This window comes from Frieseomelitta varia, unplaced genomic scaffold (genome assembly GCF_011392965.1).
Source record: "Frieseomelitta varia isolate USP_RPSP 00005682 unplaced genomic scaffold, Fvar_1.2 scaffold_778, whole genome shotgun sequence".
In the NCBI taxonomy this organism is placed as follows: domain Eukaryota; kingdom Metazoa; phylum Arthropoda; class Insecta; order Hymenoptera; family Apidae; genus Frieseomelitta; species Frieseomelitta varia.
Window position 1 is genome coordinate 270,712 of NW_025110565.1, and position 14,312 is coordinate 285,023.

The 14,312-nt window shown below is 43.2% G+C and overlaps 1 protein-coding gene across 1 annotated transcript in view; it reads right to left on the reverse strand.

Moving 5' to 3' along the window:
• Positions 1-1,407: 1,407 nt before the first annotated feature.
• The window catches only part of LOC122535826 (homeobox protein B-H2), a 41,140-nt gene continuing 28,235 nt past the window's right edge, over positions 1,408-14,312 (reverse strand). The window contains exon 4 of the mRNA XM_043667660.1: positions 1,408-2,594. Within this exon, the coding sequence (XP_043523595.1) occupies positions 1,682-2,594 (913 nt within the window). The 3' untranslated portion in view covers positions 1,408-1,681. The remainder of the gene's footprint in view (positions 2,595-14,312) is intronic.

Consider the following 14,312-nt stretch of genomic DNA (forward strand, 5'->3'; position numbering starts at 1 on the left):
TACACCTGTGCCCTCGCCATCGTACAGCCTAATTTTATGCATTCGTAATACTGGTATTTCTTCGCTGAACAACGCGATAACCGTGTCTGCACCGTCACGAACTTCATCTCTGTCTTCCTGTTCGAACGCCTGAAACAATATCTGTCTTTCTTTTTTTTTTCTTTTCTTCTACGGATCACTCGGATACGACGAAACGATTCTGGGTCCCGGACGGTTCAGACACGCGTCCCGCGCGTTCCTCTACGTATACTGAAAATCTGAAAAATACTTCGTGATACCTTGTTTGATCACGGTTGTTCTCGACTTACGTCCTAGAAGTGTCTGCGCGACTTCGACGCGTTCGACCGGCCACTATTGCGCACGATACGACTTCGTCCTCGGCTGCGTAGCTATTTACAATTAAATTGTCCGCGAAAATTATACCGACGTTGCAGACCAATCTATTTACAGCTCGGGAATTTATTCACCAAGTAACGATCGATTAGCCAACTCCCTCGCTACGAACGGAATCCATCGAGGGGAATCCTCGCCGCTTGCTGAATCGCTCGGACAGCCTCTGTTGGACCCTGAATGCCATACCTACCATACTCCCCGAAACTCACCGTTTTCTTCTTCCCTACGGTTTCATTTTTTGTCCAACGACCGCGTGTAATTTCGTGTCATTTCGGATTTCTTCCCCCGCAGGCCAGGTCCCCCCCTAATGTCATATTAATTGTAGATTCGCGTTCGTGCGCGGATCGGCTCGTTTCCTGGCGCGACTCCGATCCTCTGGATCTGGCTCTCGATGGTGGGTCTAGCCGGCTCTCTAACCTATTCCTCTTCCCTTTCCCGGACAGGTGAACAGTTTTTATTTACACGGCGAAAAGCAGCCGCCTCGCAGTCGTTCAACGACGTTTCTACCAATTAACAATCATTTCCTTTTGGCGTTTCAACGTCTGCACGCGCAACAAACACACACACACACACACACACACACACAAACATACGAACGTACGTAGACAGCCATGCATATACGTATAGACAGACGTACACGATCGCCGGACCGTGCGAGAGCATAACCGTACGATAAATCTGTCGAGACGTCGCCGATTGGCCGATTCGTTCTTTCCCGATCTATACCGGGCGTATAACGATTATTACATCGAGTATGAATACTGTTTCAAACGTGCCGTTGGTTCGCTGAATGTCCGGGTCGCGAAACTTTGGTTAACCGCACGGCGTTTCCTTTGCGCGCGTTCTCATTATCTAGGAAATCCCGGACGTCCCGTGCCGTGTCACTTCCCGCGTTCCACCGTTTCATCGCGAGATCGACCATTTTGCGTATGATACTTGTCGCCGGTGGCAATATCGAACTCGGCTCATCGCCAGAACCCAGTTCCACGCAGAACGACGACAGAATCTTTCTTCACACGCTTACGTAACTTACGTAGCAGACTGTAGCTTGGCTTGAAAGGCCAAGTCGCGCCGTGATTTCTCATCTCTGACCTCAGCTGCTCAAGTACCATCGACTTCTCGCTAGTTGAAGAAACTCTCCCTCTTCGACGAAGCGCCAACCTTCTTCCAAGGGGGGAGGGGGTCAATCCTCCTCGAGAGAATTCGATCGATCTTCCTCGATCTCGACGTAGTTGCATCCCAATGGTTCTTTCGATTCGTCGAACCTTTCCACGACGATGTCTGTACCCTAGATGTCGTTTATACTCTCGTCGTCGCTGTCCGCTCTTATGCTCTGCGGGCTGTCTTCTCTTTTTGGCGAACGACTGGTGCTCCTGTCCCTCTGCCTGCTCGCCCTGCTCAAGTGTTCCCTCTCCCTGCCCTCGGCCATGTCCGGACTGTCTCTGTAGTAGCTGCCCAAATTCGACAGGCCCGAATTGGCGGTCAGCGAGCCGATACTGTTACTAGGCCCCGCTTGGAGCATCGTTGCCGAGTAGAGCCTGTCGTCCTTGCACATTGGCGACCTCTCTCTCAACGCGGGACTCTTGCTCCTGTCCCTCTGTCTCGACGCTCTGTTCATGCTTTCCCTTTCTCGACCGTCCACCGCTTCTGGGCTGTCTCTGTAGTAGTTGCTCAGATTCGAGAGGCTGGAACTCGCCGTGAGAGTTCCAAGGGTGTTGCTCGAGCCGGGTTGCTGCACCATCGTCGGCGCGTACAGTCTTTCCTCCTTCATCAACGGCGACCTGTCGCTGAGCACCGGGCTTTTGCTTCTGTCCCTCTGTCTCGACGATCTCTCGATGTTCTCCCTGTCCCGTCCGTCCGCCATTTCCGGCCCGTCTCTGTAGTAATTGCTGAGATTCGACAGGCTGGAGCTCGCCGTCAGAGATCCGAGAGGATTGCTAGGCCCTGCCAGTATCATCGTCGGTGGGTACAGTCTGTAGGGGAGAGGTTTCTGCAAGGTGACAGCCGCCGAGGCTTGCTGATAGAACAGACCGTTCGTTGGTAGCGCGTGTGCGCTCGGATACGGCCAATATCGTCCTGCCGCAGGATGCGCAGGGACCGCCGCCGCTCCGCTTCCGTACAGCTGCTGGAACGCTGCCACCGCGAAATTGTTCTCCGCCATTATCTCGAAGCCCACGATCGTCTGCCTCTTCCACTTCGTTCTGAAAACAGAACACACAGAGAGAGTGTTAATTTTCCTCGCGCCCTCTTCCTCCACTTTGTTTACGATTATTTACACTCCTCGATATCGAGATTACTTTTCTTTTTTACGAAACGGAAACAAAAATGGAGTCTAAGCAAATAGATGTTTTTCTATGTTTTTCATTCGCGGTATTCTTAACCCTTTCGTGATCACCAGTGTGTGCGTTAGTTCAGTGTTGGATTGAATCAGCTTGGAAAGCTTTCAGCCCCTGAAACGTTCAGAGGCGATTTACAGAGTAGAAATCCCACTGGCGGCTTTTTACAGTTTCTTCGAACTCACCCCTGCACCCACTTTTCCTCCCCGTCTGTTTCGATCGCCTCCCAATCTCTGTTCGCGTATGTAAATCTTCGATCTGGGACAATTACGCTAAAACGGGATGGCGTGCCGCCAAGTGGTTACGTTGGCCACACTGTTGGCGAGCTTATTATACTAACAAATAGCCCGTGGAGTTTCACTGCCTAATCATCGCGTATCATGCCACCACGCGCTCGAGGTTCGTACGCGGTACGTAAGCTCTTCGCCGAAGATGTGTCCGTGTGTCTCTCCAACGCGAGTTACCATTGTCGTTGGACAACGCGCACGGTTCGATAAAAGTTAACTGCGCGGCGATAGTGAATTATCGCGATGGGTGGGAAGAGGCAGCGTGTATACGTGTAGGCATAAGTCGTAGAAGCGAGGCACGATGACTCGAGGGAAATTGCGATCATTTGTAAAATAAAAGGGTAGCATTCGCTCGATCCCGTACAGCGATAGGGAACTGTTTCCGGCTATGAACTTGGAAAAAAGAGAGAGAGAGAGAGAGGGATTGAGAGAAACGTGCGCGAGGGGTCACGATTTCATGCTGTACACGTTCCATTAACCTCTTGCGCTGGAATCACGCACGTCGAGAATTTTTTTTTTGACCTAAAATTTCGATATTCTCTCGGTTTTAAGTACATTTAAGTATTGCCCAATTTGTTACTTCTCAATAATTTCTATCCAGTGATATCGTACCGACGAGTTCAAAGAGAAAGCGACGAACTATTGTACACGGTTTGGTCACTCGTTATGGTCCGCAATCGGTTGCCAGGGCAAGTGGTTAAGGCAGAGTTGTCTGAATGAATAAAATCCCTTACAAATCATGCAGTGTGTCATGGTCTTTGATCCTGCAGGAGTGATGCTGACGCTCTAATTTCGTCCTGCTCGCCAATTCTTCGTCGTTATTTAACCCCTTGCGCTGGCAACTAATTCACGGATCATAACGAGTGACCAAACCGTGTACAATAGTTCGTCGCTCTCTTTTCAAACTCGGCGCTGGAATAATATCACTAGATAGAAATTACCAAGAAGTAACAAATTTATTACTTACTTTACTGGATTATATTTAAATGTACTTAAAACTGAGAAAGTATTGCGATTTTGAAGCAAAATATTAAAACAATTAAGCTCGACACACACCTGATGTAACAGATAAAGCTCGAAAAGCTCTAAATTTCTGCATACGGTGGTGCGGCCGTTATAATGAAAACGGAACGTACGTAAGGCGCGTTCGCAAGGTGGCGATAGTGGAGCACCAATTGGACCAATTACGCAACTCGTTGGATCGCCGCGTAATTATCAAAGAGCGGAGAGGTAAATTACAGTCTTGCGTCCGAACCGACACGTGGTGATTTAGCTCTTTCTCTCTCTCTCTCTCTCTCTCTCTCGCTCGCTCGAGTTTCAGCGTATCACTCGTTTCTATCATTAACGTAAACGTAATGCCATGTCGCATTGTCTGGATGGATTACGTGAATGCGGCGCGCGGCTCACGACGCTGGAATGTCCCCGCGACGCGGACGAAAACGGCGATCAACATTGTCAGTCAAATGGCGTTGCGGTAACCAACCGGAGAGCGCGTGTGCGAGCTACGTGCGTACGTGTAATTTAGTCGGCACGAACGACGGTTAATAAAAACAGTTTTCCCATCGGCGCAAAAATAATTTGACGCGGCCGCGCATACTGGTTGATAATTAACGGCAGTTATACGCGTAATCGATTCCCGTTTAATATGGATCCATGGCTGCCGGTAACCTAAACGGCCAATGGTTCGGTCAATCCGTTCGTGGTAATTATACCGCGGGGTTAATTAGAAAAATTTGCAATTCGCGAGGGGGGAGGGAGGGGATATCAAAGAATTTTTCGGCAGCAACGAGAAGCCCGGTGGCTCGAACGAGCATCGTCAAACGCCATGATTATCTCCACGACGATAAATCATCTCGGCCGGTCGGCTATCCTCTCAATTAAAAGCCGACGATTCGCTGCGGAATTTCGGACGATAATTAACGAGCTACCCCCTCCCGCAACCGCCGACAACAGGGACATTCGTTACGTTTTTCCATAAAAACCGGAGGCGCGGGATAAAAATTAAAAAAAAAAGAAAGAAAAAAATATACAGCAGAGGGGGGGAGGGAAAAAAAAAACGTTGTGCCTTCGAAACGAGGCCGCGAATTTCACGGGAGGGTAGGCGAGCGAGCAAAAGGGGCGGGGGGAGGGGAGGGGGGGGGGACGAAGTTCGCTGTGAAGGGTAATTAATAATCAGGAGATCCGTGGCTGGCAAGGGACAAAGCGAGTTCTAACGGATATGCAGTTCGCACGGAAAATTCGACAATTAATATATTTCGTGGGGTGCGTGCTTCCCACCACGCCATCCGCGACTTGCTCTCTCTCTCTCTCTCTCTCTCTTTTCCTCTGCACGCGTACCGTTCGAAAATGTGGGCCACACTTTCTCTCTCTCGATATGCCCTCCCCTCCTGCTCTCTCGGCGCTTTTGTGCGATGCTCGACGATAGGGGAGGTAGCAGTAAAATCGTTCATGAATTTTAAACAGGGCCCTCGCTGAATCGGAGCGAGCACGATCATTTCTCATTTTTCCTGGCTGTGCGGCACGTTGGCGAGACGGAGAGACGACCAGGCACGAGAGAATACGAAAGATAAAGAGAGAAATGAAGGGTGAGCACGAGGGTAGGGGGAGGAGGGATGAACGGAGACGACAAGTTACTGCAATGAAAACCACTCGGCGCGATTATGTGATGAGTAATGTTTTTTAATACCCCCCCCCCCCTCCCTTGGGCCAGGGGTGGCCGGTCATTTTTAGAGTGCAGCCACTCTAAAACACCCTTAATTGCCGTGCCGGCTCTTTGTATCGGTATTGTATAGCCACGCGGGAGCGAGCGAGACGGGGCAAGGGTCGGAAGTAGCCGCGGAAAGAGCAAGAGTCATTGATTTATCGTTCGTCGAAAGGCTCCCGGTGAAGCCGTTCTTGCGACGAATAAAACCGAAGGGTAAAACCCGGGGGGGGGGGGACACGGAGGGAAGTGTTAAGAAAAGTGTAACGATCGCTTCCATCGGTGCTTAATGATCGTCGACTTTTCGAAGACGATGAGAAGGGGACTCGTCCGGCTCGAAACTCTGGGAAACGACGTTTCTTCTCTCGAATCAGAATCGGGAAATTTTTCGTTCCTCTTTTCTTTCTTTTTTTTTTTTTTTTTTTTTCTCTGTTTGACGTATTTTCCTTCGACTCGCAACGCAACGAGACAATGAGGGAAAACGCGAGCAACGTATGGCTGAAAGGGGAGGAGGATAAAGCCAAGGGAAAGAGAGACTTAATGCATTTATAATGGTGTTTGGGACTGGTCGGTGGTTTTGCGGTTACGAGTCCTCGCGACGCTAATGCAACCAAGCTGTCGACTCGGTTTGCGATAATAATGGCGACAGACAGAGAAAGGAAGCGGAGAATGGGGCGACATATTTTCAAATTATTATTTGCTCGACTGGCTACGGAACACATGTTCCTCCCGGATAGACGGCTGTAACACACGTATCAATTTTCATCCACGCATGGCCGTGCAAAAGGACGAAAAGGAGAGGTGAATTAACATTACCGCGTGTAACGTTCGGTAACCAGCTTTACAAAGTTCGCGTTCATTCTTTAGAGAGAGAGAGAGAGAGGCGTTACAAAGTCTTTCGAAACGGAAGAAAAACGATCGCCTAAAGGGTAGCTGGTAACGAGCCGCGTTTTCTCAGGCGAAATTACCGTGCTACTTGGTATTTTTAGACGAGGGGAGGGGACAAATGCGCATGCAAATATATCTTTACTACATACACTGTTAGTTATCGGTTATATAGCAGCCGGTTAGCCTCGTTTTTCTAGCTGTTTCGCGAAATTCCGCGGCCGCCTTCCACCCTCCGCCTCGTTGTACTTGAAATCGTACACGAAATCGGCGGCGGTTTCGTGACACGAATTTTCCTTCGATCACGGCCAACCGTGGATGGCTGGCTCGGTTCGCCACGGAAACCAGTGCATTTGACTAGCCGAGAAATCAAGACGATCCGTTATAAAGCGGTTTACCAGAGGCGTGGGAAGCTCGTGTGTTCTTCCGGCTGGTGTCGAGAAGCCTCAAGAAACAACGGAGCCCGGATTCTCACGATCGCGATGTATCGCGACGCGTTGGAGCGATGTCGCCATACTGTTACGGGCGCCGCGGCTTCGCGGAAAGACGAAGAGAGAAGGGAGAGAGAGAGAGAGAGAGAGAGAAAAATTGCTCGTGTTCTTTCGTTGGCATTTCTCCTCGTTGCGTTTCTTTACAAGCCGGTGCCGCGGTAAAATTTACACCTAATTTACTGTTTCAATGGAAATGTGTTTTGCGCGCGTCTCTAATTAACAGATCGCCTCGGGTGAGCCTGCTCGTGTTTAACAGCGTCTCAATCCGACGCTTTGGGTAATTGCTATATTTACGAGGACTTTCTCTTCCCTCGTCGTGCCCTTTCCCGCCGTACCCTTGTTTGCTGCGCGATGAATAATTGGACGGTTAAGTCGAAACAGGAACGACGTAACGGTACGAACGAAGCGCCATTAACGTGAAAATATCGTTCGACGATGAAACGTAAACGTGGAATGTGCAATAGTTCGATAGCGATACAAGGTCTGTGTTCTTAGAAACAATCGAATCTCTTGCAACAGAAAAAAGAGAGGAATTAATAATCCTTTATTCGTTCCTTTATTTGTGATTGAATTTTATTTATTTATTTATTTTGTTCACTAGTTGAGCTGTAGAATGACTCTTGTTATATAATATATAGTCAAGAAAGAAACTTCCATTTTTTTTTTGAAAATGATTTGGAAGTAATATTCAGATATTAAGGTCTGTAGACGTTGCTTAAATAGAAAAATTTAAAAAACTGGGACGTTTGTGTGCAATTTGTAATGCTCTTTGTCGAAAAATCCTCCTTTGCTTTTCAATACAGTTTTTACTATTTCGAACATTCTTTCAATTAATTTATAAATCTTTGAAAGGCATATTGTTTTACATAAGTGTTGTAAAATCTTTCAGTTGTTTTTGTTAGGTTGGATCTTCCTTCAACTCATGTAGGTTAATTAGCAGGTGACTGAAACGGTCAATTCACATTTATTAAAATTTTCTGATCTTTTTCTTTCCAATACCCTCTGCACGACTTGAAAGAACGCTTGGAATCATTATCGTGTCGCAGAATGAATTTAAAGGCAAAAATATTAGCACAAATTCTATAATCAATAAAAAGTTGAACTTTTAACTTTCGACTGGCAGAAATATGCATACGTTGTTATTGCTTTTTTCGCAAAATAAAAATTAAAGTCTTGTCATATTCACCGGATCTGACTTTTGATTCTTACTTTCAAGAACAATTATAAATAATAAACATCCTCAAATGATAAGAAAAAAATTATTCGATTAATTCATTAATTCTCCCAAATTGGTTGTACATATATCGACAGAACATATATATATATATATATTAATATATATATATATTAATATATTTCGAAGAAAATAGTAAGCACTTCGTAAAGAAGCTCGTGTCCTGTTATCCCTGAAGAGGCTCTTTTTTTGCAAACAAACGCCGTGTTTATAGTCGTTCACGTTAGCATAAACAATGAAAGACAAATTTCGACTTGTTGATAGACGATGGAAGTCCTTGGTCGTGTCGTTTAGTCGTAATTTACCCAACGTGGCGTTCGCGTCGTCGCGTTATTATTTCTATACGTCGTCAAATTCTATACCGCTACGTTCCGTTTTAATGACCATCGTGCTTCGTTACCGTAATGTTTCCAAGTACGTGACTCATTGTACTTTTAATATCAACTCCGTTCAAGTGTTCAAACGTTTCGACGAGAGATCCTGCTTCGACGAAAGAAAGAAGCTTCCTCGTTCAAAAGGTAAGCGAACAAATTAAGCTTCGTGATTAAGTCTTAACCTCTTGCGCTGGAATGACGTGCTTGCAATATTCTCTCAGTTTTTAAGTATACTCTCAGTAAAACAAAATAGGCAAAACAAATGATAAATTTATTACTTGTCAATGAATTTCTATCCGGTGGATATCGTACCGACGAGTTGAAGAGGAAAGCGAATTATTGTATACGAGTCGGCCGCTCGTTATGGTCCGCAATCAGTTGCCAGCGCAAGTGGTTAAGGCGTAAAATCGAATCTCTCGGATCACTTGGACGCGTGGCGTGTTCCAGGGTAATTTTTAATTCCTCCCCCTCCCCCCCCCCGGGGTTGACTTATCAGTATCTTATTATCGCATCGGCGAATAATTCTCTATCGCGCGGCCCGTTATACGCGTATCACTCTTGCCTCTTATCCAATGTGTGTATGAGGTATTACTTCTAGATAGCCGTGTAGTAAAATATTATAGCGTGTTCATGGTTGATGGTGTTTAACGTTGATGGTATATAACGAGCGCAAAACCGTGTGAAGGATTCTTGCTTCCCCTCCCGGGGGGCAAATTCTGCCTCGCTAGTGACGTTTTCACTTGCTCGTATGTGTTGTTTTCATATCGCGTGGCGCAGATAGTTTCGTCCCTCTCTTTAAGAATTATTACTCTTATTTGAGAGTCACTCGATTATTTGTTTTTTGTCGTGTCAAACGAGATCACGAAAATGTTTGAACGCTTAGCGCTTTATGAGAAACACTTCGAAATTTTTGATACCAGTATGAAGATATATTATATTTTGAAAAATGATAGACGATATTACAAATAATAACTAGATTAATATTATATATATTTAGATCATTTGGATACCTTCGAGATAATTAAAATTATTAAAATTAATTAATTAACCCTGATACGAAAGCTAGAAAAATAAATTTTACTTCTTTATTTTTCAAAGAAATTCACTTTCATTGTTTAAAGCTGTTAATAATATTATTAACTTTTAATTATTACTAAAATATATATTTCTCATTATAAAACTTTGTTTAATTGTATTAATTTAGAATTATATATAAATAAATTTATATTTTAATTCCATTCTACAGCTTTCTTGAAAATAATATTAATAAAATTTCGACTTGACGTTAGATTCGACATATCTCGTCCACTGTAAAACAATGATTTTATAATTATTGCAATTGAAATCCTTGATCGATCGTTGTTAATAATTATTTCGAGCTTCATTGTTCGTGTTTTTTAATCTAAATAGATCGTCCGCTCTCTTAACATAGCTTTCCGATAACATGTATTACGATCAAAAATTACAGGGTGTTACCGGATGGGTGGTACGATCGAGCAGGTGATGATTCCACGTGCGAAAATAAGTCGAAAAAAGAGGAATAACATTTTTTGGTTTGAAGCTTCATTTACGAGAAAATCGAGTTTGAATGTTGTTACGTGCCCATATGTAGTATGATCATTTTCGTTTGCACCTTCACATTCGTTGTTTTCTGTGTTTATATTCTGTCCTCGGTCGTACGGCTACCAGTACTACTCTTATTGTTAGTCTTTGTATCAGTCGTTTTGTAACAATGTCTCGCTACAGCAGCCGTGAATACATTGACATGGTGAAAGCGTTACGAGCTTGTTAAAGAAATAGTGTATGCTGAAACATAGTGAGAATCTTTCACAGACAAAGGAAAGAATAATAAATGTTTTCGATCAAGTAAAGCGACGAAATAATGTGGCATGATAAGAAGAGCGAGGTTATATATGCAATGTCAGCAATGTCGACACTTTCAACAGTTCAGCCTTAATGTAATGTAACTAATAATAAATAATATGTATAATATGCGTATTACCTACACATATTCAAACTCGATTTTCTCATAAAGGAAGCTTCAAACCAAAAAATGTTATTCCTCTCTTTTTCGACTTATTTTCGCACATAGAAATGGTACCACTCTGTATGTCGTGTTCCAAGTTTTATAAAAAGATTCATTGAAATCTCATAATCATTCGTGATTTTTTTTTTTTTTTCTCTTGATGTTTGAAATATAATCAAACGATTGACAAAGCATTAATCAATCAAGCTTCTAATCCTGCGTTTTCTCGATCATTTCCGACTCACTCACGTTTCTCAAAAATTAAGAAATATCCCAGGTTTAAACAAAGAAATTCTTAATGGATCCTGCGTAGTGATTCTTTGATTAAATTTTAAACAGCTTTTTGAATATATCGCAAGTCCTGAATTTAGAATTATTATAAAAAGACTCAAGGTCCAAGTTTCAAGCTTCAAATCGATAAATATTATCTGACGCTGTATATGCTTTTGTCACAATATTCTGAATACGATCGTTGCACATACGCGGGATCCGCCATTTCGCGCGCAGCAATCTAATACTTCGCGCAACACACGTAACAACTTCATAAGAGGTTTCTACCAGTGTTTCGAAGCAACGTTCGTAAACAACCGTAGAATTTGAAGCAGAGAATTCGTTCGTCTGAACACGGGCGGAAAAGATAACGGATTTAAGGATCTCTGGCTCCTTATCACGCGAGTACGCGTGATATTCCGCCTTTCCAGCGGTGAGTGCTTTAAGCAATATCGGTGTAATTTCGTTTTGCGACTCCGGCGTCTGCCCGTGTATGCACTTACGCGTCGCTATAAAGGCGAAGTTTCAACTTGGGGCAGATTCGGCAGCAATTCGGGTCTCGTGTGCATGCGAGAGAATCCCGTGCCCTCGGGACGTGACTCGTAATTCTAGAGTATTATGCGGTAGCCCCGATGCTGCTTCGCAGCTCGGCTTACGGTTTTTTTTCGAAATCGTTACCCGTGTACCCTTCCCTCGTCACTGAACGATCTCTCCTCGAACGATCGAACCACCGTTTATGAAATATCCCCGCGTTTTCTCCATTCCTCTGACAGAAAGAACGTCGGTGCGTTTAGCGTAATCCGAACAGTCGAATTGGATCATAAAATTCCGTTTATACGAGCTTGTCGCAGGGGAAAAATAGTTTTTACATGTAGAAGATGTTACACGCGCAAACTCCTGTCGCCACTTTAACATACCAGCGTTCTACAGCATCCGAACATTCTTTTAAGAATATTAAACATATGCAAATATAATTGCAGAAAGAAGTTGCTAAAATATGGGATCCAAGATTTTACATTAAGAGAAACGGTACTGTGGGAATACACGTGTAAGAAACGTGAAATGTAAACGATAAAGATTTGTCTGCACCGAATCGTTCAAGGCGTTTAAAAAAGGAGTTTGACGATTCGAGGTACAGGGAGAATATTATCCTACAGAGCCACATGTGTCTAAAGCAAAAGTTTGGTTAATTCAGCAACCATCGACTTAAATCGAGTTAAACAGATAAATTTCTTAATCCTCCTGTTTAAATATAATTTAATATTAGAAATATTAAATAAAACACGTTGAACGTTACGCGAGTTTTATGTAGTAGGTGACTATTTTCTTTTACAAGCAACTATAGTTTGAAATGTATTACTTTGTAACATGTAATTTTGAATCGTTGAACATTTTTTCAACGCATAAAATTGATCTCATTTTAATTAGTACCTTAATGTTCAATTTTAATTCTCCAATGTTTTAATCTTTTGATACTAAAACGTCGATCATTGTGGCAGTCAACGTGTTAAATATATTTTTAATTTTAAATATGATTTGATATTAAAAAAGTGGTAGTCATATTATTTGAAAAGTCCATCAACCGAGTACTTTTGTTTCTCTATTAGTTTGGATTAGAATTTTTAGAATTTATAGGTTATAGTAATTTTTAATTTATCCTTTATATAGCACGTCATGTACCTACTAATCTATTGCAAGAAGTTACGATTTACGTTATTGAAAATAATCTTTTTAATGAAATATACATTTTTTTTTCTTTCGAATTTTCAATCGAAAAAATATTTGAAAATATTCGAAAATATTGAAGTCTTTCATGTTGGCGAAATTAAATCGAAATTTCATTTTCCCAATTGTAATTTAAACAAATTCAACAGTAGGTACTTTATACTTCAAGGATTTCAATGTTTTCGAATGTTTTTGAATAGTCAAACTTCCGTTTGATCAAAAACTATATCGTATTATTATAGGATCGTTTTTGTCATGTAAATGTATAATGTTCGTTAGTTTTTATTCATCAAAGATGAATAAAATCAATTTTATGAACGCGGCAAACATGTTTAACTCTTTATATTACTTAATACTCAAAAGTACCGCTTTATATGTAAGACTTTATATCTTCATGGTACTAAAAAAACACTTGCCTTGTACAATACTATATCTTATCTTTACCAGTTTACTATCTTAAATATAATAGTATTACATGTACGTAGAGATGATAATAATCAAATGTTATGTCCTTAGAATATAATGTCATAATGATGATCTAACGAGATGATCTTCTAATCATTAACAGATATTCTGTTCTAACAATACAACATTTGAATTATATCCACTACATATTAAATTATTAAAAAATTTCTTTACAACACTTGCAACGTGTCGAAAGTCGTCCAATTTAGGCGTAAAAATTTCATAAAAGTATCTTAGACAATTGAATTCTAAACAAAGTGAAGGGCTAAAATATTTATTACGATTAGTCTTTCTCTTACCACACCAAAGAAGTTTAATCGTTTGTTTTATACGAATGATAATAGATCCAGCATTCGTCAGATCGAAAGAAGTTTGTCGAATTCGACAAGCGAAATCCCCTCGAGATAGACGAACGGTTTATTCGTCTGAACAGAATCGAATTTTCCGCGACGAGTCGTGAAACGTCACAGCCGGGGGGAGGGTTAAGGCCGCGATTCGAACCAATTAAAGTAACAGGATTTCAGCCGGTGGCTTTGGAGCGGTAAATCCAACCGCAGCCGCATAAATCTGCCGCGGGCGCATAAATCCGCGTGTCCGAGTGCATAAATTTCGATGCGCGTCGCGAATTACATAAACGAGCGAGCGGGACTCGTTTCATTAGAATGCAGTTTTGTGAACGTGCGGCGATAAGTGTGCCGGGGACCGAAAGCACGCCACTTACGGGTCCGCTGGATGCACGGCCGTGTACGCAATTAGCCGATAAGTAGGGGACCGTGCATGGCGCAGCAAACGTAACGAGTCCTAATGACTTCTAAATAACCAAGTTGCGTATGGCCGGCATGCGGCCGGAGAAAAACTGGCGAGCGTACCTCGTTTATCGGTCTGCTCGACGAGGCAATTTAACCGACGAGCTGCCCGACCCGATCGATTTCGCGGAAACTGACTGACCGCCCGCCACCGAGAAAATCACCGCTCCACGACGCTCTCGTGTCGATTAGAGAACGTGGCTAATGCCACGAGTATCACTCGATGACGGCCCAGCATCGTTCATTCGCCCGTTTCTTAGCTTGGGTCGTTTACGTGTCACTCGCTCAAACTGGTTAATCGCTCCGTTCACCGTCGTGT